This window comes from Xyrauchen texanus, chromosome 8, assembly GCF_025860055.1.
Source record: "Xyrauchen texanus isolate HMW12.3.18 chromosome 8, RBS_HiC_50CHRs, whole genome shotgun sequence".
In the NCBI taxonomy this organism is placed as follows: Eukaryota; Metazoa; Chordata; class Actinopteri; order Cypriniformes; family Catostomidae; genus Xyrauchen; species Xyrauchen texanus.
The window spans coordinates 42,405,583-42,433,468 of record NC_068283.1 but is presented as its reverse complement, the minus strand read 5'-3'; the positions used below and the strand labels follow the sequence as shown (position 1 = coordinate 42,433,468).

The 27,886-nt window shown below is 39.5% G+C and overlaps 2 protein-coding genes across 2 annotated transcripts; one reads left to right on the top strand and one right to left on the bottom strand.

Moving 5' to 3' along the window:
• rnps1 (RNA binding protein S1, serine-rich domain) lies at window positions 1–13,029 on the bottom strand. The gene is made up of 7 exons (XM_052131368.1): window positions 12,911–13,029; window positions 11,258–11,410; window positions 10,896–11,075; window positions 10,685–10,790; window positions 1,105–1,258; window positions 875–1,016; window positions 1–579 (listed from the first exon to the last, which is right to left on the bottom strand). Coding segments are annotated over exons 1-7 (843 nt in total). The 5' UTR covers window positions 12,913–13,029; the 3' UTR covers window positions 1–473.
• Window positions 13,004–27,823, top strand: LOC127647218 (uncharacterized). Its single transcript, XM_052131349.1, has 5 exons — window positions 13,004–13,144; window positions 17,435–17,506; window positions 19,727–20,379; window positions 22,921–23,067; window positions 23,292–27,823. The coding sequence occupies exons 3-5, from the start codon at window positions 19,777–19,779 to the stop codon at window positions 24,180–24,182; spliced, it is 1,641 nt and encodes a 546-aa protein (XP_051987309.1). The 5' UTR covers window positions 13,004–13,144; window positions 17,435–17,506; window positions 19,727–19,776; the 3' UTR covers window positions 24,183–27,823.
• The last annotated feature ends 63 nt before the right edge of the window (window positions 27,824–27,886 follow it).

Sequence of the window (27,886 nt, the reverse complement as noted above, 5' to 3'; positions counted from 1 at the left end):
CTCTTAGCTGTCAAACTGGTTTATTGATTTCCTGTCTTAAACCTTACAGATCATTAAATTTAACAGGATTACAGAAGCTGATGACAATCTTGAGATGAATTCTGTGGGTTGGAATTTGAACCACTAATGTAACTAACAAAATGACAGAAACAATCCTGTGCTCCAATGTTAACGTTTGGGGAAAGAAACGGTCATGTACTTTAATCTCAAATCAAATCCAGTAAAAAGCACATTACAAAAAGGATCAGTAAAATGGACCATCTGGCACAAGCCCAACACGGAAGCAAACAAAATGCACATTCACCCTAACTTTAAAGATTTTATACCGTACAACCATGAGGTACTAGAGAGAGAAATAAACATTTAAACACATCCAAGTAAAATGTGAAGCAATGGGGCAACATGAGAATCAGAGAAGCTAAACCACAGCTTGTTGTTGTTTCTAAAGCTTCTTTTTCTTCTTGAGTGTCTCTCTAACGGGATGAGTTGGAACTCGAACGGGAACGATGGCGTCTGCGTCCTGGAGACCTGGAGCGTGAACGCCGCCTCACCGGGGAGCGTCGCCGTGGAGACCGAGACCTGTGAAAAGTGCATTAACTGTCAAGCTGTCGCTAATTATCTGATAAGATACATGAAAAGCGTGAGCTGTCAAAAAGCCTTCTGCAATGTAAAAGGACAAATATACACAAACACAGGGACACAGATTGGATGATTGCAAACAGGTGCGATGTGCAAAACGGAGTGAAATTAAATTTGATCCCTGCGACAGATTGCTTCCTATTGAACCACTCAATGTTTCTGTACACAAGAAATGCAATAAACACAATGTGCCAGTAAAACAACATTTTAAAAATCAGTTTAAAAAGAAGCCCACCTTCTCCTCATGCGCGGTGGCGTGCGGCGCCACATGGGGGGTGGAGGGGGCATTCTGCGTGGAGGGGACAGTCTTCTCGGGGCAGGCCGTATCCTCGGAGTCAGGACGGCAGTCGCTGTGATCTCCTGACCATCAATCTGACCTGAGGACAATAAACAGGTAACACAGTAAGAAATCAATTCCAAATAACAAATCTGAAACATTTTTTACACCTTTCAGTTTACTGGTACCTCCATCCATGTGTTTTAGGGCCTTCTGGGCATCCTCTGCAGTCTCGAATTCCACATATGCATAACCCTTGGACAAATTTGGGTGCAAACGGTCTGAGGGCATTTCAATCAATTTGATCTTCCCATAAGTCGAAAAGATCTCTTGAATATGATCCTACAGGAAATAAAACACACCAAAATAAAAATATAAATGCAGCAACCTTTTACAATAACAAATAGTAAAAAGAAAAATGGCAATATTTGTTTTAAACAAATACATTAAACACAATTGTGGTGTTTCCTTTACTGCAATTTAGACCCAGCTGCTGATTAATATATTACAATTTTAGTTGATATGGTCATTAATGACCCGAGATATGGAAGTGTTGCAATTATATAGTGCTGTGAAATAGTATTTGCCCCTTCCTGATTTCTTCTGTTTTTGTATATCTCATTCTAAACCGTTTCAACAATTAACAAATCGAACATAAAACAAAATGTGTGAAAATTATTTGCTAAATCCCCAAATCTATGAAACTGCATTCATAATGGGGTTCAGCTGGATTAGACACACGCAGACCCGATTACTGCCAGCCCTTTTCAAATCATCACCTAAATAAAACTTTTTCAGCAGCATGAATTTGACTAAAAGGTCTCACCCAGTAGCACACTGTGCCAAGGTCATAAGAAAATCCAGAAATGATGAGGAATAAGGAGACTGAAACATCAGTCTGGGAAGGGTTACAAAGAACCACAGTGAGAGCCATTATCTCCAAATGGAGAAACATTAGCACAGTAGTGAACCTTCCCAGAAGTGGCCGACCTTCCAAAATTGTCCAAAACCACAGCGACGACTCATCCAGGAAGACACAAGCAGCCAAGGACAACATCCAAGGAACTGCAGGCTTCTCTCGCATCAATAAAGTGTCACTGTCAGAAAGAAACTGGGCCAAAATGCCATCCATGGAAGAGTGGCGAAGCGGAAACCACTGCTAACCCAGAAGAACATTAAGGCTCATCTGAATTTTGCCAAAACACACCTTGATGATCCTCAAAGCTTCGGGGAGAATGTTCTGTGGACTGATGAGTCGAAAGTGGAACTATTTGGAAGACAGGGGTCCTGTTACATCTGGTGTAACTCAAACACAGAATTCAACAAAGATAATTCTTATGGACAAGCATGGTGGTGGTAGTGTGATGGTGTGGGGGTGCTTTGCTGCTTCAGGCCCAATAATTGAGGGAACTGTTGTAGAGTCTGCTCACTACAAGAAAATCCTGGACCAGGTTTTCATTAAGGATATCTCTGTATTTTTCTGCATTCAACTTTCCTTCAACCCTGACCAGTCCCCACCACTGAAAAACACCCCACAGTATGATGTGATCACCACCATGCTTCACCGTTGGGATGGTGTTGCGCAGTTGATAAGCGGTGCCTGGTTTCCTCCAGACATGACGCTTGGAATTGTTCGATCTACATTTCATCAGAGCAGAGAATCTTGTTTCTCACAGTCTGAGAGTCCTTCAGGTGCTTTTATGTGTCTTGCACTGAGGAGAGGTTTCTGTCTGGCCACTCTGCCATAAAGTCCAGATCGGTGGAGTGTTGCAGTGATGTTTGTCCTTTTGCAAGTCTCTCCCATCTCCACACATGATCAACCAGAGTGACCATCGGGTTCTTGGTCACCTCTCTTACCAACGCCCTTCTCCCCCAATGGTTAAATTAGAAAACAGACTTTTAACTCATTCTGTCTTAACCTGTAAATCTGTAATTTGATTTATATTTAATTTGGAACGGGTAAAGAGTTTGGTTTGAAGTTCAGCAGGGCTCGACCTACGTTTACATGCACCTTCATAGTGCGATTACAATGCGATTAAGGCAATACTGCGATTAAACTGTTGCACAAGGAAACTAGCAATTATGCTAATAATCAGAGTAATGATAAATCACAGAAAGATATGTGGAGCACTCCTATTTTAATCGCTTTATGCTGGCATGTAAATGCTTTAATCGCATTTTCTTCCACTCTGACCAAGGTGCGCCTGCGCCAATGCTGCAAACGGATTGTTACGCTCAAGCACAGGATCAAAAACATCACAAAACAAAAGCTGCACTTCTCAGCTTCATGCGAAACAGCAGTTTCTAGCACAGTTTTCTAGTGGTTTTTGTGGTGCTCCCCAACTGCAGAATCCTGAATTGTAAATTCCCGTTTGCAGTCTGAATGGAATGTTGTAAAATACTGTATTTCTATGCCGCAAAAAAACAAAAAATGGCTAGTACATCTTTTAAATGAGTTTGTCCTCATAGGCGGACACAACAACATCCAACACATGTATTTCGATTAAAACAAGTGACTCTTATGAACCGGTACTTATTAGTGAATCAAAAGATGGAGCACATCCAGAGTATTGGCAAGTAGCATTTAAACTGGATTGAAGAGGTTTGCCCAAATCATGTAAACCATATGATTATGATGAATACTGTCTAATTATTCCTTATACTCCGATTATTGCAATAATCCCAGTATTGGTGTACATGTAAACGTAGCCATTAACGCTTGTCCGGGACAAGTGGATTTTTGAAGGGTTAGTAGTAGTAGTATGTTTTGTTTAATGCCATGTCAGCAATCAAAGCTATTTTCATGGCAAGAATTCAATTACAAAAATACAGATATCATATAAATACAATAAAAACAAAACAAATATAGATAGCAAGTCATATTATACAATATCTTTTTTAAGATTAGCATATGACAAGAAATCCAAAACCTTTTCAGGCACAATCTCATTAAATAAGTCTTTTAACGAGGTAACTTCATAAAAGAGCATTCTACTTGCGTTAAGACCAGGACAATCTAGTAAAATATGTCTGACAGATAAGGGAATATTACAGAACACACATAGGGTTGGGTCTTCACCTTTAAGCAAAAAGGCATGGGTCAGATTTGTCTGACCTATACGGCATCTGGTGTAGATCACTTGATCAAATCTAGTTTTAAAATTGATAAAAAGTCTGTTTGAAATTTCCGGATGAATTACATACAACTTATTGTTCTTGCACATATTCCCCTCTTCTTGCCACTTAATTAAAATGTATCGTTAATAATCAGTCTGATATCTGAGGGAGGGATTTGACATTCGTTAACTTCCTGATTAAGAGCTTCCTTAGCAGCTGCATCAGCTTGTTCATTTCCTGAAAGACCAACATGTCCTGGAACCCAGCAAAAAATAATGCTGAAGAACTGATTTAGTAGATAATCCACTTTGGTTAAGATGCAGTCCACTAAAGGATGGTCAATTTTTAAAGTGTCCATTGCTTGAAGGCAGGATTTAGAGTCAGTAAAAATTATAAAAAAAAATTTGCAGAGAATTTTCAATGTGTTCCAAAGCTAAAAGTAAAGCACGAGCCTCAGCAGAGAAAATTGAGCACTGTTTTGGAATACGAATTCCATAGCGTTGATTTCCAGTCACCATTGCTGCCGTTACACTGTTTTTCATCTTCGAGCCATCTGTGAATATAGGTACATGGTAGGGGAATTGGTTTCTTATTTCCAAATATTGCTGTCTATATACATTTGGATGGGTCACCCCTTTCTTCTGATGAGTCAAGTCCAAATTGATATTAGGCTTCTTTAATTTCCAGGGAGATATAGAATTGAATTGTATTTGGTTTAAAATGCTCAAATTTATATTCAAGTTCTCCAAATGAGGTTTAATACGAATACCAAAGGATCTGATACTTTTAGGTTTGCTCTCATACAAAGGAGTAAATTGTGGGTTGAAGATTGAAGAATAAGCGGAGTTGGTTTTATTTGCCTTTATTTTGATAGCATATTGGAGTGAGAGCTTCAATCGTCTGTTTTGAAGTGAAGGTTCATTGGCTTCGATGTACAAGCTTTACATCGGCGAAGTTCTAAATGCTCCCAAGGCGAGTCGTAAGCCCTGATGATGTACTGAGTCCAACATCCGCTTATATGATTCTCTGGCAGAGTCATAAATTATGCTTCCATAGTCCAGCCGGGAACAAATTAGTGTTCTATAGAGTCTCAAAAGAACCATGTAATCTGCTCCCCATTTTGTTTTTGCCAGTACTTTCATTATATTCATAGCTTTAAGACACCTATTTTTTAGTGCTTTCAAATGGGGAATGAAAGTCATTTTGTTGTCAAAAAGAAGTCCTAAGAACTTAATTTCTTTAACGACACTAATCAGTTCTCTATTAATGAAGAGTTCTGGGTCAAGGTGAAGGGATCGTTGGATACAGAATTGGGTACAGACTGTTTTTGATTTAGAGAATTTGAATCCATTTTCAACTGACCACTGATATATTTTGTGAATACATAACTGCAGTTGTCTTTCAATTGTACTCATGTTCTTCCCTCTATAGCAGATGCAGAGATCGTCCACATATAGGCTGCAGAATATATTAGATCCAATGATGCTCTCAATGCTGTTTATTTTAATACTGAAGAGAGTGACAGAAAGAATGCTTCCCTGAGGAACTCCAATTTCTTGTTTGTGAATATCCGACAAAGTGTTTCCTACTTGGACTTTAAAATATCTGCTAGTCAAAAAATTGGAAATAAAAATGGGTAATCATCCTCTAAAACCCATGTGGTAAAGATCTTTCAAAATCCCATATCTCCATGTTGTATCATATGCTTTTTCCAAGTCAAAAAAGACGGCAATAACATGTTCTTTTCTAATGAAACCATCTCTAATATAAGTTTCCAGTCGGATTAATTGATCCAAGGTGCACTTTCCACGTCTAAAGCCACATTGATAGTCACTTATTTGTTTCTTCGACTCCAGAGTCCAAACGAGTCGATTATTTACCATTCTTTCCATCGTTTTACAGAGGCAACTGGTAAGAGCGATTGGTCGATAGTTATTTGGATCTGAATGGTCTTTTCCTGGTTTAGGTATAGGAATTACGGTTGCTTCTTTCCAGGAGGGTGGTATTTGTCCAGAAGACCAGACAGAGTTGAAATTATCTAAAAGAAGAGATAATATGCTTTGGGGTAAGTGCTTTAAGAATTGATAGTGAATTTGGTCTGACCCTACAGCAGTATCATGGGAACATTTTAAAGAGTGTATTAATTCATCCATCTTGAAGGGTTGATTATGTACTTCTTTGTTATCAGAACAGAAGTTCAATTTTTCCCTTTCCTGCTGTATTCGAATTGACTGGAACTCAGGGAGGCAGTTTTCTATTGACGAATTCTTTTCAAAAGATTCTGCTAATGTATTTGCAGTATCCATTTCCTTTGTCTGGAGAATATCTAGTTTTTTAATATGTTGGATATTAAATCTATTTCCAATGCCCTTCATTTTGCGAATCATGTTCCAGATCCTCTTCATGGGAGTATAGCATGTTAAACTTGATACAAATTGTCTCCAGCTTTGCTTTTTTGCTTCATTTAAAATTCTGCGAGCTTGAGCTCTACAAATTTTAAAGGATATAAAATTAGCCGTCGAAGGCTGTTTATTAAAAAGTCTTTCCGCCTTTTTCCGAGCCCCGATAGCTTTTTTACACTGCTCTTAAACCAGGGGTTAGCTTTACAGAGCGATTTAGAGGATGTCTTTGGAATTGTTTCATTTGCAATATCAATTAACTGTTCAGTAAAAGTTTCTATAGCGTTCTGATTGTCCCTAGTTTCTGAAATAAATTTTTCATAACACATAATTTCGAAAGAAGGCCAATTTGCTTTTTTAAGTTGCCATCTTGAAGGTCTTTGCTGGACATCTGATTGAGGAAATGAGGTAATAAGTGGAAAGTGGTCACTCCCACATAAATCGTCCCAGACCCGCCATGTACAATCTAAAAAGATTTCAGCACTGCATATAGTCAAATCAATTTTGGTTCCATCATTTAGTAAATACAAGTCATTATTATGTATAAAATCCTCCATTCTTTCCTTTAGCATCACATCGATCTTCTCCCCATAAAGGATTATGGCTATTAAAATCACCCATAAGTATAAATGGAGTCGACAATTGTGCTACGAGTTTGTCCAATTCTTTCAATGTAATAACTTCGCTGGGAGGTATGTAGATAGAGCATAATGTAATGACTCTATGAAAGGTGATACGTACTGCTACTGCCTGTATTTGGGTATCCAGTACAATGTGACTGTGAATAATATCCTTTTTAACCAAAACGGCAGACCCACCAGAAGGTCTTTGTGCGTTTGGTCCATAAACATTAAACAGTCTAAAATTTTTAACAGTCAGGGGATCATTTGGAGATAAGTGAGTCTCTTGAATACAATAGGAAAAGGGGTTCAAAACAGAAGTTAAACGTTGCAGCTCTGCAAAATTTGCTTTTAAACCCCGACAATTCCACTGGACTAAAAGATCACTCATCTTCAAGTGGGAAGGATAGGTACAAGTCCTTTATTCTTACACTTAGGGGAGAGACTACGACTTCGACTAGTCATAGGTTCTGACATTTCGACATCTTTTGGGTTGTCATGTTTTGTTTATCTTGGTTTGGTAGTCAAGTTACTGAATTTTGAGATTTCTTTTTCTCTCTGGGTTCTCTTTGTTCCAACTGGGTATCTTGAGTCGGATTAGTTTGGATACATACATTCTTGCTTTTTGTGGAGATGAATTCTTATTACTACTAATAACTTGAGGTTTGCCTGTAGAAATCCAAGTCAGTTCCGTCTGAGTACTAATTTCTCGTATATTTGGTTTGACCACAGCAGAGTAGGATCTATTCAGCGTGAAGGCAGGGAGACTTTCAACAAGTTTTCGGGCTTCAGGATAGCTCATCTTCTTTGTATGTTTAATTTTTTGTATTTCCTTCTCTTTAATCCAAGCAGGGCATTTCTTTGATGAGGCTGCATGGTCACCAATACAGTTTTTACATTTAGCGGAATTAGTACAGTTTGTTTCATGGTCATCCTTACCACAACTGTGGCAAACAGCCTTATTTTTGCATCCAGCAGAACCATGACCAAATTTCTGACATTTAAAACATCTCAACGGGTTTGGTATGTAGATATCTACAGTGACACTTAGGTATCCTATTTGAATTCACAGACCTCTCCCGCCAGAGAGAAAAGTCAGAATGTATGTTCCTGTTGGAATTATTTGTCCATCTTTTTTATATTTATTCTTTTGACATCAATCACACCTAGATGATTCAGTTCTGAGGTTATGTCAGCTTCATCCATGTCTTGCAATTCTCTGGTGCGGATCACTCCTTTGCTATTATTCAGAGAAGGGTGACAGAATGCTCTCATAGTGACTCCAGCCAGTTTTGTTGCTCGTAATAAGTTCTCTGAATTTGCTTTCCGAGCGCACTGCACCAAAATTTGTCCCGATCGCAGCTTTTTAATATCCTTGACTGTTCCTGCTATTCCTGTGATTCCTTTCTGAATAGCAAAAGGAGACAGTTTAGTGAGAGGGCTGTCAATTGATAGAGACTCAAGTAAAATAAATCTTTGCCAACTTCCTTCTTTTGAAGAAAACAGGTTAGTGGTTGGTTCGACTTCCAAGTCTTGTTCCAGTATCCGTTTTTTGGTATTTTGTTTATTTGCCATGTTTAGAAAGAATAAATTCATCATCTCTGCTCCTCACCCACCTCGGAGTCCTACAAGGGGATGTACAGTGCTGCGGGAATCCACCGGATGCACACCAAGGATAGAGAAATGATATACTTGAGCATATAAATACAAGATTTATACTACTCAATTGACCCTACGCCAGTGCCTTCTGGAAGAGGTGAAAACTAAATAGTTGGTTGTAATTCTGGACCAAGTCCAGGGCAAATCCTGACAAGCTGATTGATTGGAATGGGCCATTCCAACCTCTCGTCTGAATGAAGTAGGAGCCAAAGTGATGTGTTGGATATATGGCTGCCGCAGCAGGCCAAAATCCTCAAGCACCAGGATCTCTTCCTCCACTGACACGAGTCGCAACTCACGGCATACAAGTTGCCCCATTTGTCGCCTCTTACGATCAGCAAGGGGGTGCTAGGGACCTATTCTACCCCGGGTCCCCACGGGGATTTTGAAGGGTTAAGTAAAAGAGAAAATTAGCCTGAATGGCAATAATGAAAAAATAACCGGCTATATTTGCGATATAGCAAAGGCCTTATTCTAAAATAATTATTCTGCTGTTGAAAATAGCAAAGGGTGCGTTATTTTATATTTAGCTAGCGATCTAGGAATAGCTGCATGCTTTGACTGGACAGGAGGCTTTTTGTGCGCTCACGTTAACGCTCGTAATGTGGATACGTGCCTGAACGATGAAATGCATTTCAAAATTGCGGCAAAATACCCGTCTTGGTGAGGTATTCATGTAAACTCGGAGAGTGAGGTCTAAAGTGATGTAAAAGCAGATTTGTATCAAACTATCAGACTTGTAAGCATTAAATGTAACCTAACAGACCTGCTGCTGTTGTTAATATTAAATCAAAGAACCATAAGAAAACGAAAAAAACACTCACTGTTCTAGACTGGATAACTTTAGTAGCTTTACAAGGTATTAACGTATATATACATTACACAGTGAAGACCAGTAGTAATTAGGCTCCATGTAGCATTTAATTCTGAATGTTTACTTGAATAATTGATACCGCTGTTAACAAAAGCACAGAATTTTCTTCATTTGTATTTTTTGTTAAATTATTGTTTATCTGCTTCCATTCATTGCTGTATTGTTATTTTGTCACTGACTGTTTAGTAGTCTTGAATAATTAATTGAGTACAAATCTTACATAAATTAGTGTGATTATTTGTTGTGATAAGCTGATATCAACAATTGTCAAATTTCACTATCTACAGACATTTTGGTATGTGACAATGTATATATACATTGATTACTGTACATAACATTATATAACTACCATACGACAACAGCCTCCTCCCCTATCCAGCGCAGATTACATTTCCGTCCCGGAGAAGAGAGTCGATTGCAGAGCTGTACTATTAGCAGGGCCATTTACAAGCAGACAGGGGCCCTAAGCAAAATCCTACTTCCAAGCCACCAGCAGAAATATTATTTACAAATTGGACATTGGGGAGTCCAGCTATACGACCCACTAGAGCTGCACGATTAATCATATTTTCTTCTAAATTACAACTATTCTGCAATGTAAATAAAACAAAGTTTAATCCATGTCTTCAGAAGCGATATAATCAGTTTTGAGTGAGAACAGACCACAAAATTTCTCCTTTCTCACTGTACATCTTGACATCAGCAATCTCCTTGGTGGTCGTGATTTCAAGCTCGATTACTCTTCCTAGCGCCATCTAGCGCTCAGAGCATGCATCAATCACTAGGATACATCTAAAATCAATTGGATCACTTAAGACATGGATTAAACCACTAGAGTCATATGGATTACTTTTATGCTGCCTTTATGTGCTTTTTGGAGTTTCAAAGTTTTGGTCACCATTCACTTGCTTTGTGAGGACCACCAGAGCTAAAATATTCTTCTAAAAATATTAATTTGTGTTCTGCAGAAAAACCTTTTGTTTTGTGCACTTTTTGATAGTAGTGTTGAAAAAGAAATGTTAAGAGTTTTTGTTTTAATAAAAGTCTCAGTCACTGTATAAGTTGCATGACATACAGCACATTCAGTGTTGAACTGTACCTTGGTAACATTTCTAGTGAGTCTTCCCAGATGAAGTTTGGTGGGTTTGGGGCTCGGGCTTCTCCTCTTCCGCTCTTTCTCATCACCACGTTTTTGTGATTTTGACCTGATTATAACACAGGCACAAGTTTAGTGAGACATATTGGGGGGGGATCCACCCGATCTGGGTTAGTTGCCTAAATTGATAGTGCAAACTTAGTTTGTAGCATACTTTGATCGAGAGCGTCGTCGGTTGTCGTGGCGACGGCGGCTCGGGCTGGGAGACCCAGAAGACCCGGATGAGCTTGAAGAACGAGAGGAGCTTGAGGAACCAGAGTGGCTGGAACCAGAGGAGGAACTGGACCCACTGGATGAGCCCGAGCTGGAACCAGAACTGCTGCTGGAGCTAGAACTGGATCGAGAAACATAATTAGATCCAACTATGGCTTATAAATCTATATACTATGGCAACAGAAGTCTCAGAAATAAGCTAAAATGAGGTTGTCAGTGGATGAACACACTTTAACGAGTGAGTCCAAGAGACTTTACTAGCACTAACAGACTTGGTTAAACCTGAACTAGATCCCATCTGACCTGCTGCTGCTCCCGGTGGAGTTACTGCGCCGTTTGCGGATCTTCTCTCTGCCCCTCTCTTTCTCTGCTCCCTCCTTTCCCGCAGCCTTCTCCTTCCCTCGCTCTTTGGGCTTGTCTTCAGAACGCTCTCCGCGCTTGGTCGGTGAAGGTGCCCTGTGTGAACAATACATTTTTTTATTAATGTACTGTGCACAGGAGAGATGTGTGCACTATCTCAGAATACATTCCCAGATAGCAGACGACATCTCTGAGAAGTCTGTTTTAGATCTTTTCATCTGGAAAGCCTCACAATGTAATTAAAATCTGCTGAACATCTTAGAGGCCATATTTACAAACATTCTAAGTCATAAACATCTCAAACACATCTGCGAGGAAATGTCTCCGACGCATTGCAGATGAGCAAACGACCAAAAATAAATGTGTCTTCCAGAGGTGAAGAAGTGAAGGTTTAGCAGATGTTGATTGTTTGTAAATCTGATCTTTCTAAGATGTTTAGCAGATGTTGATTGTTTATAAATCTGATCTTTCTAAGATGTTTAGCAGACGTTTGTAAATCTGATCTGACCTTTTTAAGATGTTTAGCTGATTTTAATTTGATTGTGATGCTTTCCAGATGAAAAGGTCTAAAATACACATCTCTGAGATGTACGTGTGCTATCAGGGACTTGTTAAAGTAAAAAAGAACTGTTTTATTATAATAATCACGATTAACAATTCTTCCGCCAATTAACGTAGTTCATTAGCATAACTATTAAATAATTACGGTTGCAGAATTAAATTGATGCACGGTCAATAAGATTCTAGAGCCATACATTTTTATTGTAAGCATGGGGTATTTCAAAGTACTTCAAATAATACCATGGTACAAACAATGTGGTAGTACCGCAGTCATTTTTTAAACAGCATATTAAGGACTTAGTAAAGCCTGTGTAGGATGTAATGCATTACTTAGTAATTAATCACTGTAACTAAATTACATTTTCATAAAAAGTAAGGGATTACACATATTTTTCAGTAAAGAGTTAAACAAACAGTTTAATGTCTTGCCTTGTATTTTTCATCTGGTCAAAGTTGATAAGGGTTTTATAAAGTAATTAGTAATATTAAGTAATGCGGTTACTTTACAAACAGAGTAATTAGTACAGTAATATAATTACTCTGTAAAATATTTCATTAGTTACCTTTTTATATTAATTTAAACAACACTGGACAGAACCAACCAAACTAAATAAATAAAAGGCAACATATTGTTTAAATCCAATACGTAAATACAAATGGTAATTTAACACCGTTTGTAAGAGGCAATGCTCTGAAACGTTAACCATTATTAAACCAGCAGCATGCCGTTCAGCAATGTCATTGCACGAAAGATATTTTCTGAAACAGCACAAGGAAGTGATCCATCATATATGGATTATATAAATCCTGAGGAGTTTGAGATTTGTTCTGTTTATTAAAACAGCGGTGTTGAGCACCGTGGCTAATGCTAATCAGCTAACGCTACTGTTATTAACGCATGATGTGAAGACGCAAAATATCGATCATACACGACAAGAGATGCGACTAATACTTTTCCGCGTGCACCCGCCCTCTATATCGGTATCAATAATATTATATTACAAATATTCGTCGATAATAAACAATCAGACTTACATGATACTGCGCAGCGCGCGTCCCAACCGTCGTCACGCTTTAATGACGCAAGCGCGTGTGTGTGTGTGACGCCACTGTTTCTGCGACAGGGAGGGTGTGTTCATGCAATAATCCTCTTCAAGTAAATCACAACTCTATGTCAAAGCGGATGCACATTATTGATACGGATGGACGCTCTGTATTGTGACGTAATAATGAAGCACATCGACGCTTGAAGCGTAAACAACAGGACAGGTGAAAAATGATCGATTTCAGTTGTGTTCTTAGTGCACTAGATCTCTTTGTGCGGCCATTTGTGTCGCTGTGTGTGTTCTGGAACAAGAGCGCTGGTCGGTCTGGTCTGTTTTTATTATTGTGGGCACTGGTCAACAGGTCAGGCTGGTTAAAGTTGGGAAGCTGGTCAATAAGCAAAAATCGATGTTACAGTGAGGCACTTGCAATGGAAGTCAATGGGGCAATTTTTGGAGAGTTTAAACAGAATTGTGAAGCCTGTAATTTTATAAAAGTTCAATTCAAGTCTTGTTTATTTGTATAGCACTTGTCACAACACATCATTTCATAGAAGCTTTACAGGAAATCATGCATGAACAGAAAATTAAACTAATATCTATAAATTGGTAGAGTTATAATTGTGTATTTTGATTAAATATTATTGTAAATTGTGTATAAAAATGTAATAATCTCCATAAGATGTTGATTAATGGAGAAAAATAAACTTGAGAGAAACCAGACTCACTGTGGGGGCCAGTTCCCCTCTGATTAACATCATGAATATAATGTAAATATTACTTATGTATAGTTAAAGTCATGGTTTAAAACGATTAAACTAAGTAAGTGTTAAGCGTCAAGTGTTTAAACATTGATTGTGTTTGAACTGTAAGATTAATGACCACATGTCTTTGAAGTCCATCCTGGATTAACTGCAGAAGTTCACATAGATGCAATTGTTCTTTCTTAGTTGGCTGATGAAGTGCTTTTGTTGGCAATTCAATTATAGTCTATGTAAAGATCGTAGTCCATCAATAGACTGAGGTGATGCAGGCAGAGATCAGGGATGTGAAACGCAGTTCAACTGGCCAGTAATTTCGGTGAGGTTTGGTGTGGTGCATCCTAAGTCCAAGGTTCAGACAATGGCATATGAAGTATCCCATGTTTTATGGTTGGAGTTGGCATCAGTTCATCCTCTGAAGTCCATCATAATAGACTGAAGTGATGTTTGGCTGGCACCGGCTGCATTTAGTCATCATCACACAGCGACACGTAGCAGTGAAGTCCAACAGGAGCAGGAACGGAGCTGGATCTGGCCGGCTCTGGTGACCTCTGATATGAATCTTGAGGCTGAGACAGGGAAACAAATACAATTATATTAGCATAGATGCCATTCAATTTAGTTCAGAGTTAGAGATTATTAGAAATGTTTCTGTGTATGAAAAGTGTATGCCTGGCTAAATAGACGAGTCTTTAGTCTAGACTTAAACTGAGAGAGTGTGTCTGCATCTCGAACAGTGTTAGGGAGACTATTCCATAGTTTACGAGCCAAATATGAAAAGGATCTTCCTCTTTTAGTGGATTTTGATATTCTACGAACAATTAACAGGCCAGAATTTTGTGATCGTAATGAACGTGGTAGAAGGTAGGGCTGCATAATATATAGTTTCAGCATCGACATCGCCATGTGCGCATCCAGAATAGTCCCATCGCAGAACGTGCGATGTAGTAAGATAAACATATAGTCTACAATGTTTTTTTTCCAATAGGAAAAGTAGCATTATATCTGTCTGATATTACGTAATTTACTCCGGTTTATGGGTTCATAGATACACAGAGTTTATTATAATTAAAAAAAAACGTTCATTGCTGCACGTTGTTGACGTTCAGGCTCTGCTTGCGCCAAAAGAAATGGAGGATTTGGTTGCAAAATGAAATGCATTGTCAGTTATATGGAAATATTTTGTCTACAGACAGGATGATGTTGACCAGAAACAGGTACTTTGTCGAGATTGTCTTGCGATTGTTGCCACAACACGAGGAAACATGACCAGTTTGTTTGATCATTTAAGTCAGCGCCACAAATCTTTGTATGTCGAGTGTAAGTTTCCAAACGGCAGAGAAAAATCACACATTTCACCTTGTGAAAGACATGGTACCAATTAACACGTTTACCAAAGAGGGTTTTAAAAACATGATGCGTTCGCAAGTAGTATGTAATACAATCACGCAACTATTTAAGTTCTTAAACCCCCAAAGGGTTTAAGAAAAATGAAAATAGGTTTGTAATCTAATTTGTAATATAATAAAATGTTAAATTACTTATTTTGTCATTCACATTAATGCCCTATTGTGATAATGAAACTTCCTCAGTGTAATGCTCTGTTTTAACCTGGTTGGGTGCAGAGATAAAGGCTCCTGGATCCCGTCTAGACACTTCATTCACAAATGAGCCCCTTTATTTTAGGGTAAGCAACAGACATGGGGACTTGTGACTTGGTGACTTGGACTCCTGTCGACTCGAGTCGCTATTTGTATGACTTGTGACTTGACTTGACAAGAAGTAAAATACTTGAGACTTGACTCGGACTTGGAAGTTAAAGACTCGGGACTTGACTTGACTTGAGACACGAGGACTTGAATGACTTGAGTGTTAATCACATCATGTTTTCAGTTTGAATATAAAATATATAAATTATTTTAAAAAATAAAGTTGATCCAGCTGGAGCGCAGGCTGAGAATAGTTTTGTCATGACTGGATCACGACACTATAGGCTATCATCAGACATGCCCTCTCGTACCTTACGCACACCACGCCCACTTAGATCAGATAACAAATCAACATGTCAGCCGGAGGGGTAACGTTACCGAGGGTCATCGTTCGGCTTCAAAAATTATTATCAAGATGGCAAAAGACGAACAGCGCTTTGCAAGACATGCAACGTTAAGATCGCGGACAGCCAGACGACAACCTCCAATTTCGTCCGTCATTTGAAGAGCCATTCTGCCCAGTAAGTGCTTGTCAATTTGTTAATTTTATCTGGTTAGTTGGTAGTTAGCTAATGTAATAATAGCAGGGTTCCCACGGGTCCTTGAAATCCTTGAAAGTTTGTGAATCTGAAAAATAAAATTCAAGGCCCTGGAAAGTTCTTGAAAATAAACATACATAGATACAGGTCCTTGAAAGTGCTTGAATTTATTTTGTGCAAGAAGTTTTCTGGAAAATAAAAATCTGTCCGTTAATTTTTTATTTCGCCAACACTTCGTGGCTTATGCTGCATACTAGCCTGCTTGATTTACGTTAGTTACGCGCATTTACGTTAAGTGTTTCCCGCGCGAGGTACTTTGTTTTGTACGTTGCCATGACGTTCACGCGCGCTGGTACCTCAACGTTTCCCACTCACAGACATTGCAAAAATAGGCTTATGGATATACTCTGTGTGAGTGAGTGAGTGAGTGAGTGTGGGAGTGTGAGAGCGCGCGAGTGAGTGTGTGTGTGTGAGCGCGAGTGAGTGAGTGTGTGTGTGTGTGTGTGTGTGTGTGTGTGAGAGAGAGAGTGTGTGTGAGAGAGAGAGGAGAAATGTAACAAAGTTTAATGTACGTAACTGTGTTTGAGAGAGAGAGAGAGAGAGGGAGAGAGGAGTCTGTTGGATGTTAAGCTGTTATTTGTTTTATGGACTCAATGTTGAAAATTTAAAACATTTCAAACACTGTTGGCAGAAGTGAAAAATAAATCATTTTATGAAGTTACAATTTTGTTTGATTCCATGATGTATTTTACTGAACATGAGTATTGTAATTTACTGACAGGTACTTATATCTTGTCTTTTCATTTTATTAAGATCAGATTCTGCAGGTAAATTTACAATAATAAGGTGACTTGACTTGGACTTGACTTGACTTGCCCAAGAAAAAAATACTTGAGACTTACTTGAGACTTGAAGGTTAAGACTTGAGACTTACTTGAGACTTGAAGGTTAAGACTTGAGACTTACTTGAGACTTGCACATGTGTGACTTGGTCCCATCTCTGGTAAGCAACATGCTATTATTAATATCATAACATGTTAGGTCATTGACTTTAGGGTGAATTGATAGAGGAGTATTACATGAATACAATGGAACCATGGTGAATTAAACAGTGTATTAATTATTATAATAAAATAATCTACCAAAAATAAGTCAAAAAGTAATTTTCCGTTTCTTTTCCATGAAGATGCAGTTCCCTACAAAATCACCCCAATCATTCTAGAATAATTAATTATTCTCAAATAGAGCTATTCATGTCATCTGGTGAAGTCATCCTGTATTTCTTCATATCGCAATACATATCGCAGAAAAACAAAATATCGCAATGTCAGTTTTTTCCAATATGGTGCACCCCTATAGTAGAAGGTCACTTAAGTACTGCGGAGACCATTCAAAGCTTTGTATGTAGTTAACAGAATTGTAAAAGTTATTATGCTTCTGCTAAAACTTGTGCATTATTTGTGCAGTAAAGTTGTTTAAACAGTTGTTTTTATGTTTTTTCTTTTAGGGTGTTAGGGTTTACGGCGTTACGTCGTCATGGCAACGAAGTTGTAAAACGGGACAGAGCCATACATATAAGGTTAGTAAGTGATTTTATCACACTAAAATCATGTTAACACACATATTGTTTATGTCTTGTGGCAATACTTTTTAAACAGTGAATATTTTAACATTTACTTATTGGCAGTGTTGGGTAAGTAATTCATTACTAACTACTAATTACATCATTAGATTAGTGTACTAATTACGCTGTCTGTAAAGTAATTACATTACTTATTACTAATTACTTTCTAAAACCCTGATTAACCTCGACCAGATGAAAAATACAAGGATTGGCATGAAACTGTTCTTTTAATTCTTACAAATAAATCAAATCAATTATTCATGAACTGGCCAAAGAATTTAAAGGGGCAGCATTACATTAGAAATCATACATTTTAACATTAGACATTCAATTTAGATTTTAAAATTCACTTTAGTTTTATATAGAATTGTTCTATAGTCTATACAGTATGTAACGCAATTACATCAGAAGTAACTAATTAAATTACTGAAAAATTAAGAGTAATCCCTTACTTACCTGCTTTCAATGAAAAAGTCATTTAAATACATGAATGAATGCATTAAACCCAACACTGCTAATTGGCCACATTCACTTCCATTGTTAGTGGCTCACTGTAACCTCCATTTTTGCCTTTTTTAAAGAAAAGGAGAGTTGGGTCTAAATCATTTTTGAGGTTATCAATATTACACCACTAATTCTGTCGATTGAGCTTAATTTATATTAAGAGTCCCAGAATATTCAGTTAATGTGTTGAATACTGGATTGGCTTGACCATTGTATGTATACCATATATATATATATATTTTCTTTCTTTCATCACATTCCCAGTGGGTCAGAAGTTTACATACACTTTGTCAGTATTTGGTAGCATTGCCTTTAAATTGTTTATCTTGGGTCAAATGTTTTGGGCATTCTTCCACAAGCTTCTCACAATAAGTTTCTGGAGTTGTGTCCCATTCCTCCAGACAGAACTGGTGTAACTGAGTCAGGTTTGTAGGACTCCTGCTCGCACACACTTTCAGTTCTGCCCACATATTTTCTATCGGATTGAGGTTAGGGTTTTGTGATACTCCAATACCTTGACTTTGTTGTCTTTAAGCCATTTTGCCACAACTTTGGAGGTATGCTTGGGGTCATTGTCCATTTGAAAGACCCATTTGTGACCGAGCTTTAACTTCCTGGCTGATGTCTTGAGATGTTGCTTCAATATATCCACATCATTTCCTTCCTCATGATGTCATCTATTTAGTGAAGTGCACCAGAACCTCCTGCAGCAAAGCACCCCCACAACATGATGCTGCACCCCCATGCTTCACAGTTGGGATGGTGTTCTTCGGTTTGCAAGCGTCACCCTTTATCCTCCAAACATTACAATGGTCATTATGGCCAGAATGTTCAATTTTTGTTTGATCAGACCAGAAGACATCTTTGTCCCCATGTGCACTTGCAAACTGTATTCTGGCTTTTTTATGGTGATTTGCAGCAGTGGCTTCTTCCTTGCTGAGCAGCCTTTCAGGTTATGTTGATATAGGACTTGTTTTACTGTGGATATAGATACTTGTCTACTTGTTTCCTCCAGCATCTTCACAAGATCCTTTGCTGTTGTTCTGGGATTGATTTGCACTTTTTGCACCAAACTACGTTCATCTCTAGGAGACAGAATGTGTCTCCTACCTGAGCGGTATGATGGCTGTGTGGTCCCATAGTGTTTATACTTGTGTACTATTGTTTGTACAGATGAACGTGGCACCTTCAGGTGTTTGGAAATTGCTCACAAGGATGAACCAGACTTGTGGAGGTCTTGACTGATTTATTTTAGATTTTCTGATGATGTCAATCAAAGAGGCACTGAGTTTGAAGGTAGGCCTTAAAATACATCCACAGGTACACCTCCAATTGACTCTAATTGAATCAGAAGCTAACTGGCTAATTGCCTAAAGGCGTAACGTAATTTTCTGTAATTTTCCAAGCTCCATAAAGGCACAGTTAACTTAATGTATGTAAACTTCTGACCCCTTGAAATTGTGATATAGTCAATTAAAATTGAAACAATTGTTGGAAAAATTACTTGTGTCATGCACAAAGCAGATGTCCTAAACCACTAGCCAAAACTATAATTTTCTAATATGAAATCTGTGGAGAGGTTATAAAATAAGGTGTAATGACTTCAACCTAATCGTATGTAAAGTTCTAACTTTAACTATATTATAATTTCTGTCTTTGCACTGATTTCAGGATCTATTGAGTAAACACTTTGTTTAGTATCAGTATTGTGGATCTCCATCATGGGCAGGCTGGATGATGCTGCTAAGCGCAAAGTCGTGGAACTGCGGGAAGCAGGCTTGAGTTTCCGTAAGATTAAAGCTGTGCTAGAGCTGGAGAACATCAAGGTGTCTGCGCAGGCCATCTACCTTTTCTTGAAGGAGTTTCAAGGGAGAGCTCGCAAGGAGGATGGTGCTCCAGCTAGGAAGAGCAGCCATACGGTGCCAGTGTCGGTGCCAGCAAGGGAGGTTGGTGTCGGTGAGTCTCGGCAGGTTGGCTGGAGTGATCACCAGCTGAGTAACCTCCTCAGAGAGGCCTCACGGGTCGCAGCCTCACAGCAGGCCAGCTCTTCTTCGGATGCAAGAGCAGGACAGTCTTCCGGGACGAGTTCGACTGGCAGACGGGAAACGCGGGAGGGGGGAAAAGACGAGGACATTCGGATTGTCAGTGTCACGTCTCTGGCACAGGGCACGCAGCATGCTGGCATCCAGACGTCGCGCTCGGGGGTGAGCTCTGGGGTGATGAGTGGTGCAAATTTTAGAAGACGACACACACCATCGCCCGCCAACCCTGTGCTCGTGGCTCGTAAGAGACTGCTGGATAAGGCTTTGCTTCACCGAGCGAGGGTGAGTTGTTTATTCCAGCAACATTATAGATATATTTTAGGATACATTTCACTAAACCTCTCAAGAATATGTCTTGAATATTCAAGTTAAGCTCAATCGACAGCTTTTGTGGCGTAATATTGATTACCACAAGTCTAGCACAAGAGAATGTCATTCAGCCGACTTTATTCATCTACAGAACAGGGTACGGCTAATTTAAGTTTGTGTGACGAAAAGGCCATTATATAGGCCTAACAATATCATCTTTTCATTATTTGTTTTAAATTGAATGTTTTATTCATTTGTTAATTTATTCAATTTAATACAGAGAATTTTGCAGGCATTTTTTCTAGGGATGCACCAATCCGATACCTGGATCAGTATCGGCTCCAATACTGGTGATTTTAGACGGATCGTGTATCGGTCCAACGAGCCCGATCCAAATCCGATACTGTGTGTTAGTCATGTTTGTTCCTGTCAAGCTCCTAAAATGACATAAAAGAACCAATAAACACCATTAAAGTCATTCGTATTCAAAGACACTTGAAGACGTGTGATAGCTCTCTTTTGCTTAACAAAAGGATGTTAAATAAGAAATCATATAAAATGCACGCCAGCTCCAGCACATCTGTGAATTTCACTGCTCCGTTTACACACACTCGCGACTATTTTTAGCCTTCACACGTTGCGCAATATTTGAGCACTACTCACGAACAATATCTCAGATGTAGATGCTCAATAGTTCGGTTCACTTATAATATGCATTAAGAATGGCAGGAGGAGCATTTTACCAGAATTTGAATAAGAAGCGATTTAAACTATTGTGAACTTGCTTACAAACAGACACATACAGGACGTCCTGGAAAGATTGAGGGTTTTAAAGTTAAAGGTGCACAATTTAGATTTATTACTATATATTACTAATATAATATATTATTATTTGTTTACAAATGATAATAATATTTCAATTGAATGGGCTCCAAACAAAAAAAGTCCAGATACAAGTTGAAAAAACTTTGCAAAAACATTTTTATTGAATAAATAAAATGGCTTCTTTTCTACTGAAAACTTGAAGACTGCAATTACTGTTAATTTTGCTGCTACATTATCCAGTAAACTAGTTAATAATAAAGTGTTTCTTAATAATCTATACATTTATATTGGAATAATGTGTATTGGTTTGTGTTTCTTTACATATTAAAGAGCACATGCAATTAATTCCACACAATAATGTAAAGATATTCTAAACTGATTATGCAAAAAACAACACTGGGATCGGATCGGCCGAGACTGAGATTTCCGATATCGGAATCGGAAGAGAAAAAGTGGTATCGGTGCATCCCTAATATTTTCAAAAGCTAAACAATCATTTTATAGAGTGTTCCAAACAAATAAGGCTGATGCTTTTCTCTCATTTTCAATTTAAAACATCTTTGTGCACAGAAATTATATGTTTTTTTGTATTATGGGCTAATTCCGTGACTGCCGTCTATTGTTTTGAATGGCGTGGAAAAGAAACTTTAATAAATAAACGGATGGATACAGCGATTTAACTAATCGCAAAGAGTGGCCATTCATTTGTTCTCCATGATACGAGATATTTGTGTTAACACTCCTGGAAGTGTCATGACTCATGAATTTTTGCGTTAATGGCAATTTTCTCGAGTTTTGCGACATTTCAAGTATCGACATGGAGTTTATGCGCTAGAGATAAAAGTACAAATATTATGTCGACACTTGTGAAATTTTAGCGATAATTTGCGTTTCCATCAGCTATGTCGGTAAACGTTTTGACGCGCTACACCTTTTGTCACAAAAAATCCCTTGGTTGTAAACATAGTTAGTGAGGCACTTACAATGGAAGTGAATGGGGGCCAATCCATAAACATTAAAACACTCACTATTTTAAAAGTATAGACACAAGACATAAACAACACACGTGTTAAAATTATCTCAGTGTTAAAATTGCTTACTAACCTTATCTGTGTAAAGTTATATCTAATATTATAACTTTTCTGTCATGACATTACCCCAGTAATTCCCGTAAATGCCATGACACCAGTAAATCCCTGATTTTTAGAGTACAATTATTTTATCGTTGTTGATTTTGCCTCAATCCAGGTTGCGGAGGACGAATCTCAGTTGCCTCCGCGTCTGAGACCGTCAATCCGCGCATCTTATCACGTGGCTTCTTGAGTACGTTACCGTGGAGACCTAGTGCATGCAGAGGCTTCACGCTATTCTCCCCGGCATCCACGCGCAACTCACCACGCGCCCCACCGAGAGCGAGAACCACATTATAGCAACCACAAGGAGGTTACCCCATGTGACTACCCTCCCTAGCAACCGGGCCAATTTGGTTGCTTAGGAGACCTGGCTGGAGTCACTCAGCACGCCCTAGATTCGAACCGCCGACTCCAGTGGTGGTAGTCAGCGTCAATACTTGCTGAGATGCCAAGGCCCCATGACATGTTTTTTAATTAGATTTACCCTATAACCATCTGTTGTTCATTTAAGTGGTTATGTTTATCACCATAGTAATCTTCAATCTGTTTTCCGAAGGTAAGGGAAAGTGGCCCGCAGACTGGCCAGCAAATGTCATTGTCACTGAGGCGAGATCAGTCCTCTTTCTCTGGCCCGGATGGGAGAAAGGCTGTGTTACCTCAAGCAACCTCTTATGACCTCACTACACCCAGACCTCCAAATATGGTAACGTAGTAAGAATCACCTGTAATATCGACAGTGTGCATGCAAATTATGTGATTTGTTTTTCTTTCTTGAGCTTCCCTTTAAGCTAGGGCTGAATGAACAAAATTGCCATGAATGCCGGCATGGCGTTAAGTTACTTATAAATAAACAAATCTGTTGATTGATTTTAGAACTTGCATTCAAACGAATATTTCAAATCTTATAATCAAACCTTTATTCCTCAGAGAGGGTTACACCAAGGAGCCACTGCTCACAGAAGGTGGATGCATCAGAGGGTAGGCGTTCCCATGCGAGCTCCTCAACACCCACCCCGTGTAGGCATCCGTCTCCCTGACCCGAACACCTCTGGAACTACATCCCAAAACACTGCCCCCTCCACACCGGTCCAAAACATGACCAACCAGCCTTCCCCTCCTCCCCAGCGGAGCAGCTTTGATGCTGGGGCTGTGAGCGTCCTACAAGAACAGATCCAGTCCTTGAGTTCAGAACTTAGAAATCTGGGTGTAGCACTGAGGATGATGGTGGATCAACAGGGTCGTCTGGAGCGAGAGCAGACCCAGCAGACTCAGGTCCAAAAGCAGATCCTCAGCACCCTTCAGGAGCTTGCATCTAAATTCGAGCCCTGCGGCCTACTTCAGTCCACATCTGCTCCGACGTTGCATGCGTCTTGTTCCATGGCTTCCTCTACAGCGCCTTTCAGCCAGACCGCACAAAGTCAGGGCGCCTATGCCCAGTGCAGCCAAGCCCAGACGAGGTACAACGAGATCCACGATTCTGGTCTTGAGAGCATCCAGGCGTTCTCTCTGGACCAGCTCGGCCCGCCCACCATGAATGGGTTTCAGACATGCCCAAACTCTGGCGGGCCCCCGTTCACCCATGTGCAACCGCGCACACCGACGTTCACGCAGGCACATGCGCAAACGTTCCCTGCCAACGCGCTCTCCTACGCACAGTCACAAACAGACTCCTTTACAGGGATGGATAGTAAATCGGTTGACATGCCCTCCAGTGCAGACAGAACATTCCAAGCTTGTAGCCCCCCTAACCAGACCTCTAGTCACACGGTGTCACCGCACGAGCCCGAGCTGAACATTATTAAGGTGGAGAATGTCTGAGAATGCAGGAAACGGTTTAGAGAGCAGGATATGTGTTATGGATATGAAAATCCCCAATATGGACTTTTCAATGCCAATACCGATATTTTGCTGATATATGCATCTAATACCAATCTATATCCATAACATTATTTAAAGGTGATGTCATTCTTTTCTGTGTTAAAAGTAGGGATGCACCAATACAAAATTTGTGTACCAATACCGATTACTTGGAACAGGGGTTGGCAACCTATGACACATGTCCCAACATTGACACATGAATAGGTAATCACTGGCATGCCGGCAACGGCGAGAGAGGACTATTTAATTTATATGAAATTCCACTCCTGCATTCCAGTTTGCATCTTGATGTAGTCCTTCCTCATGATCACGTAGCATGTTTTTATGAGCTGAATGGGAAGCTAAACTAAAAGTTCAAATGTAACGAGGCTGCAGTACCCAACAGACTCATGCAGCACGTGCAAGCCATTCACGCATCACGAGCCGACAGCGCTTCACTTTCGGTTGATCGCGCAAGTTAAAATGCACCCGCGTTGATTCGGTCAGACTGCGCGGATGACATCCTACATTCAGTGTTTCATTTTGCTTTCAGAACAACACATGACATTACAAAAACACTACTATTAATCCTTGAGATTAAGGCATCCTTGAGGCACCCTTAAACCACGATCACACTCCAAATTACATTAAACGATTAAAAGAGAAAACATAAACCCACATCGTGGGGTTAAAAAATCTTTTCAAGTCTATTCAAAATATAAATGAAACCTGGAAATAAAGTTTTAGGATTTTGCAGGTGCGATTCACCGAAATGGGCTAAATAGTTGATCGGCTCGTGATGCGTGGCGCGAGTCTCGTCACATTTAACCTCCCATTCAGCTGAAGAAAACACGCTGCGTCATCATGAGGAAGGACTACATCAAGCCTGCTCCTCTCTTGCTGTACTTGCATGCTAGTGATTTCCCCTCGGCGTGTTTTTGAAAAATGTACGACATAATGAAGAAATATTTAAGATTCCACACATTTCCTGATCGGTAATCAAATAAGCACATTTTTCGTGACATGAACAAAATAGAAACATTTTCACAAGTGGACTCAAACTTTGGAGAATCACATACATGCACTGATATATACAGCTCTGGAAAACATTATTAGACCACTCCAAATGTTTCTTAAATCAGCATCTCTACATGTATGGCAGCCATTCAAGTGTCTGTTGAATTTCTGCTTGAATGTTTGCGCCAGGAGTGGCATAATGTCACCCAACAGCAATGTGAAAGACTGGTAGAGGGCATACAAGACGCATGAAAGCTGTGATTGAACATCCGAGTTATCCCTCAGAGAGGGTTACACCAAGGAGCCACTGCTCACAGAAGGTGGATGCATCAGAGGGTAGGCGTTCCCATGCGAGCTCCTCAACACCCACCCCGTGTAGGCAGCCGTCCACCAAATATTGATTTCTGAACTCAATATTAATATTGTGTTGTTTAAAAATGTGTTTTCTTGGCATTATTCGAGATGTGAAAACACGGCATCTTTTTGGTTATTTTGACCAGTTGTAATTTCTGCAAATAAATGCTCTAAATGACCATATTTTTGGGGGGAATTTGGGAGAAATGTTGTCAGTACTTTATAGAATTAAACACAAATGTTCATTTTATTCAAACACGTACCAATAAATAGTAAATCCAGAGAAACTGGGGGGTTGGGATAGACGTCGGCACAGCCATTAACCAGGAAAACACATCGGCCGATACTGATATTTTGGTGGTTCTGCTTTTTATGCTCCCTTGTTTCGAATCACTGATAATTACACCATTTCTAAGCTAATTTAAATAACAAAATTTCTATTGTCCATGTTTCAGAGTAACTGGTCTCAGTTATGAACAAAAAGCACAATATTAACTCACACTACCAGCTTTATGAATAGCTTCTAGTTCGGCTCACATTAAATTAGACTTCTTAATTGTGTTATTGTTCTGTACTCACATTAACTGACTTCTAAATGATGTTAAATTAGTTTTAATGAACTCGAAGTCCTTGCTGTGTCGAGCGCTGAAGGTAATCAAATACGTTTTATTAAAAGTGTAAACGGCAGTTGAGCGGTGCAGAGTTTACACATTACAGCTCAACTTGTCAAAGTAATTCCTTTCACACTCAGCACAACTTCGCTAATACAGTTCGCTAATTGGCCAGTGAGTTTTTCTGAGAGGAAATAATCTGCCCTGATTAATGGCTGTTTTTAAACAATTGACCAGTGTCTGATAGTGTAGATATTTGCCTTTATCGGCCGATGCATTGATGCATCTCTAGTTAAAAGACTTTCTCTTATCCATACTCAATATACAGAGACGGGTAGAAGTAAGATCAAAGTGTTTGGGTCGCTAGTTTGTGCAATTCTGAAATTACACCCCTTCAATGACAGCTAGCCATCCATCTTCAACTGCTTATCCGAAGTCGGGTCACGGGGGCAGCAGCTCCAGCAGGGAGCCCCAAACTTCCCTATCCCGAGCCACATTAACCAGCTCTGACTGGGGGACCCCGAGGCGTTCCCAGGCCAGTGTGGAGATGTAATCTCTCCACCTAGTCCTGGGTCTTCCCCGAGGCCTCCTCCCAGCTGGACGTGCCTGAAACACCTCCCTAGGGAGGCGGCCAGGGGGCATCCTTACCAGATGCCCAAACCACCTCAACTGACTCCTTTCGACGCAAAGGAGCAGCGGCTCTACTCCGAGCTCCTCACGGATGACTGAGCTCCTCACCCTATCTCTAAGGGAGAAGCCCACCACTCTTCTGAGGAAGCCCATTTCGGCCGCTTGTACTCGCGACCTAGTTCTTTCGGTCATGACCCAGCCTTCATGACCATAGGTGAGGGTAGGAATGAAAATTGACCGGTAGATCGAGAGCTTTGCCTTCCGGCTCAGCTCTCTTTTCGTGACAACGGTGCGATAGAGCGAGGGCAATACCGCCCCCGCTGCCCCGATTCTCCGGCCAACCTCCCGCTCCATTGTCCCCTCACTCGTGAACAAGACCCCGAGGTACTTGAACTCCTTCACTTGGGGCAATACCTCCTTCCCTACCCGTAGTACGCACGCCATCGGTTTCCTGCTGAGAACATGGCCTCAGATTTAGAGGTGCTAATATGTAATAAATGAATACATTCGAAATTACTGAATTAAAATGAAACACTTATTTTATTTGACACAATATTTACTCAAAGCAGGAAAAGTGCCATGTGGTGAACATGTGGTGGCGTATTTATTTGTATTTAATGATGAAATGAAGAAAATGTAACATGTTTGTTTGTCATTATTGTTGAGACAGTAGTAGGGTACAACGGGGTAAAATGCTCCATTGATTTTATTTTCTCCCAAAACACTAAATAGCAGCAAACACTACCACAGGACTTTCATAAACACCTGTTTGTCAGTATACACTGCAGAATTGTCCCGTTCCACGAGATCTTTGCGTGTTATGTCTAAAGGTTGATTTTGAGGAAATTTGATCTAATTTTTTATATATTTTTTTAAATGTTGCACATTTATGTAGCTAATAAATTTCCTGGAAATTGTCATTTATTTTGAGACAAAATACTTATTTATAATTTTCAGTTTTGTTTATAGAATACATGAGATGTAATAAAATGCCAAATGTGTTTGAAATTAACTGGAAATTGACTTTTTTCTGAAGTAGATATTTTAAGGAAG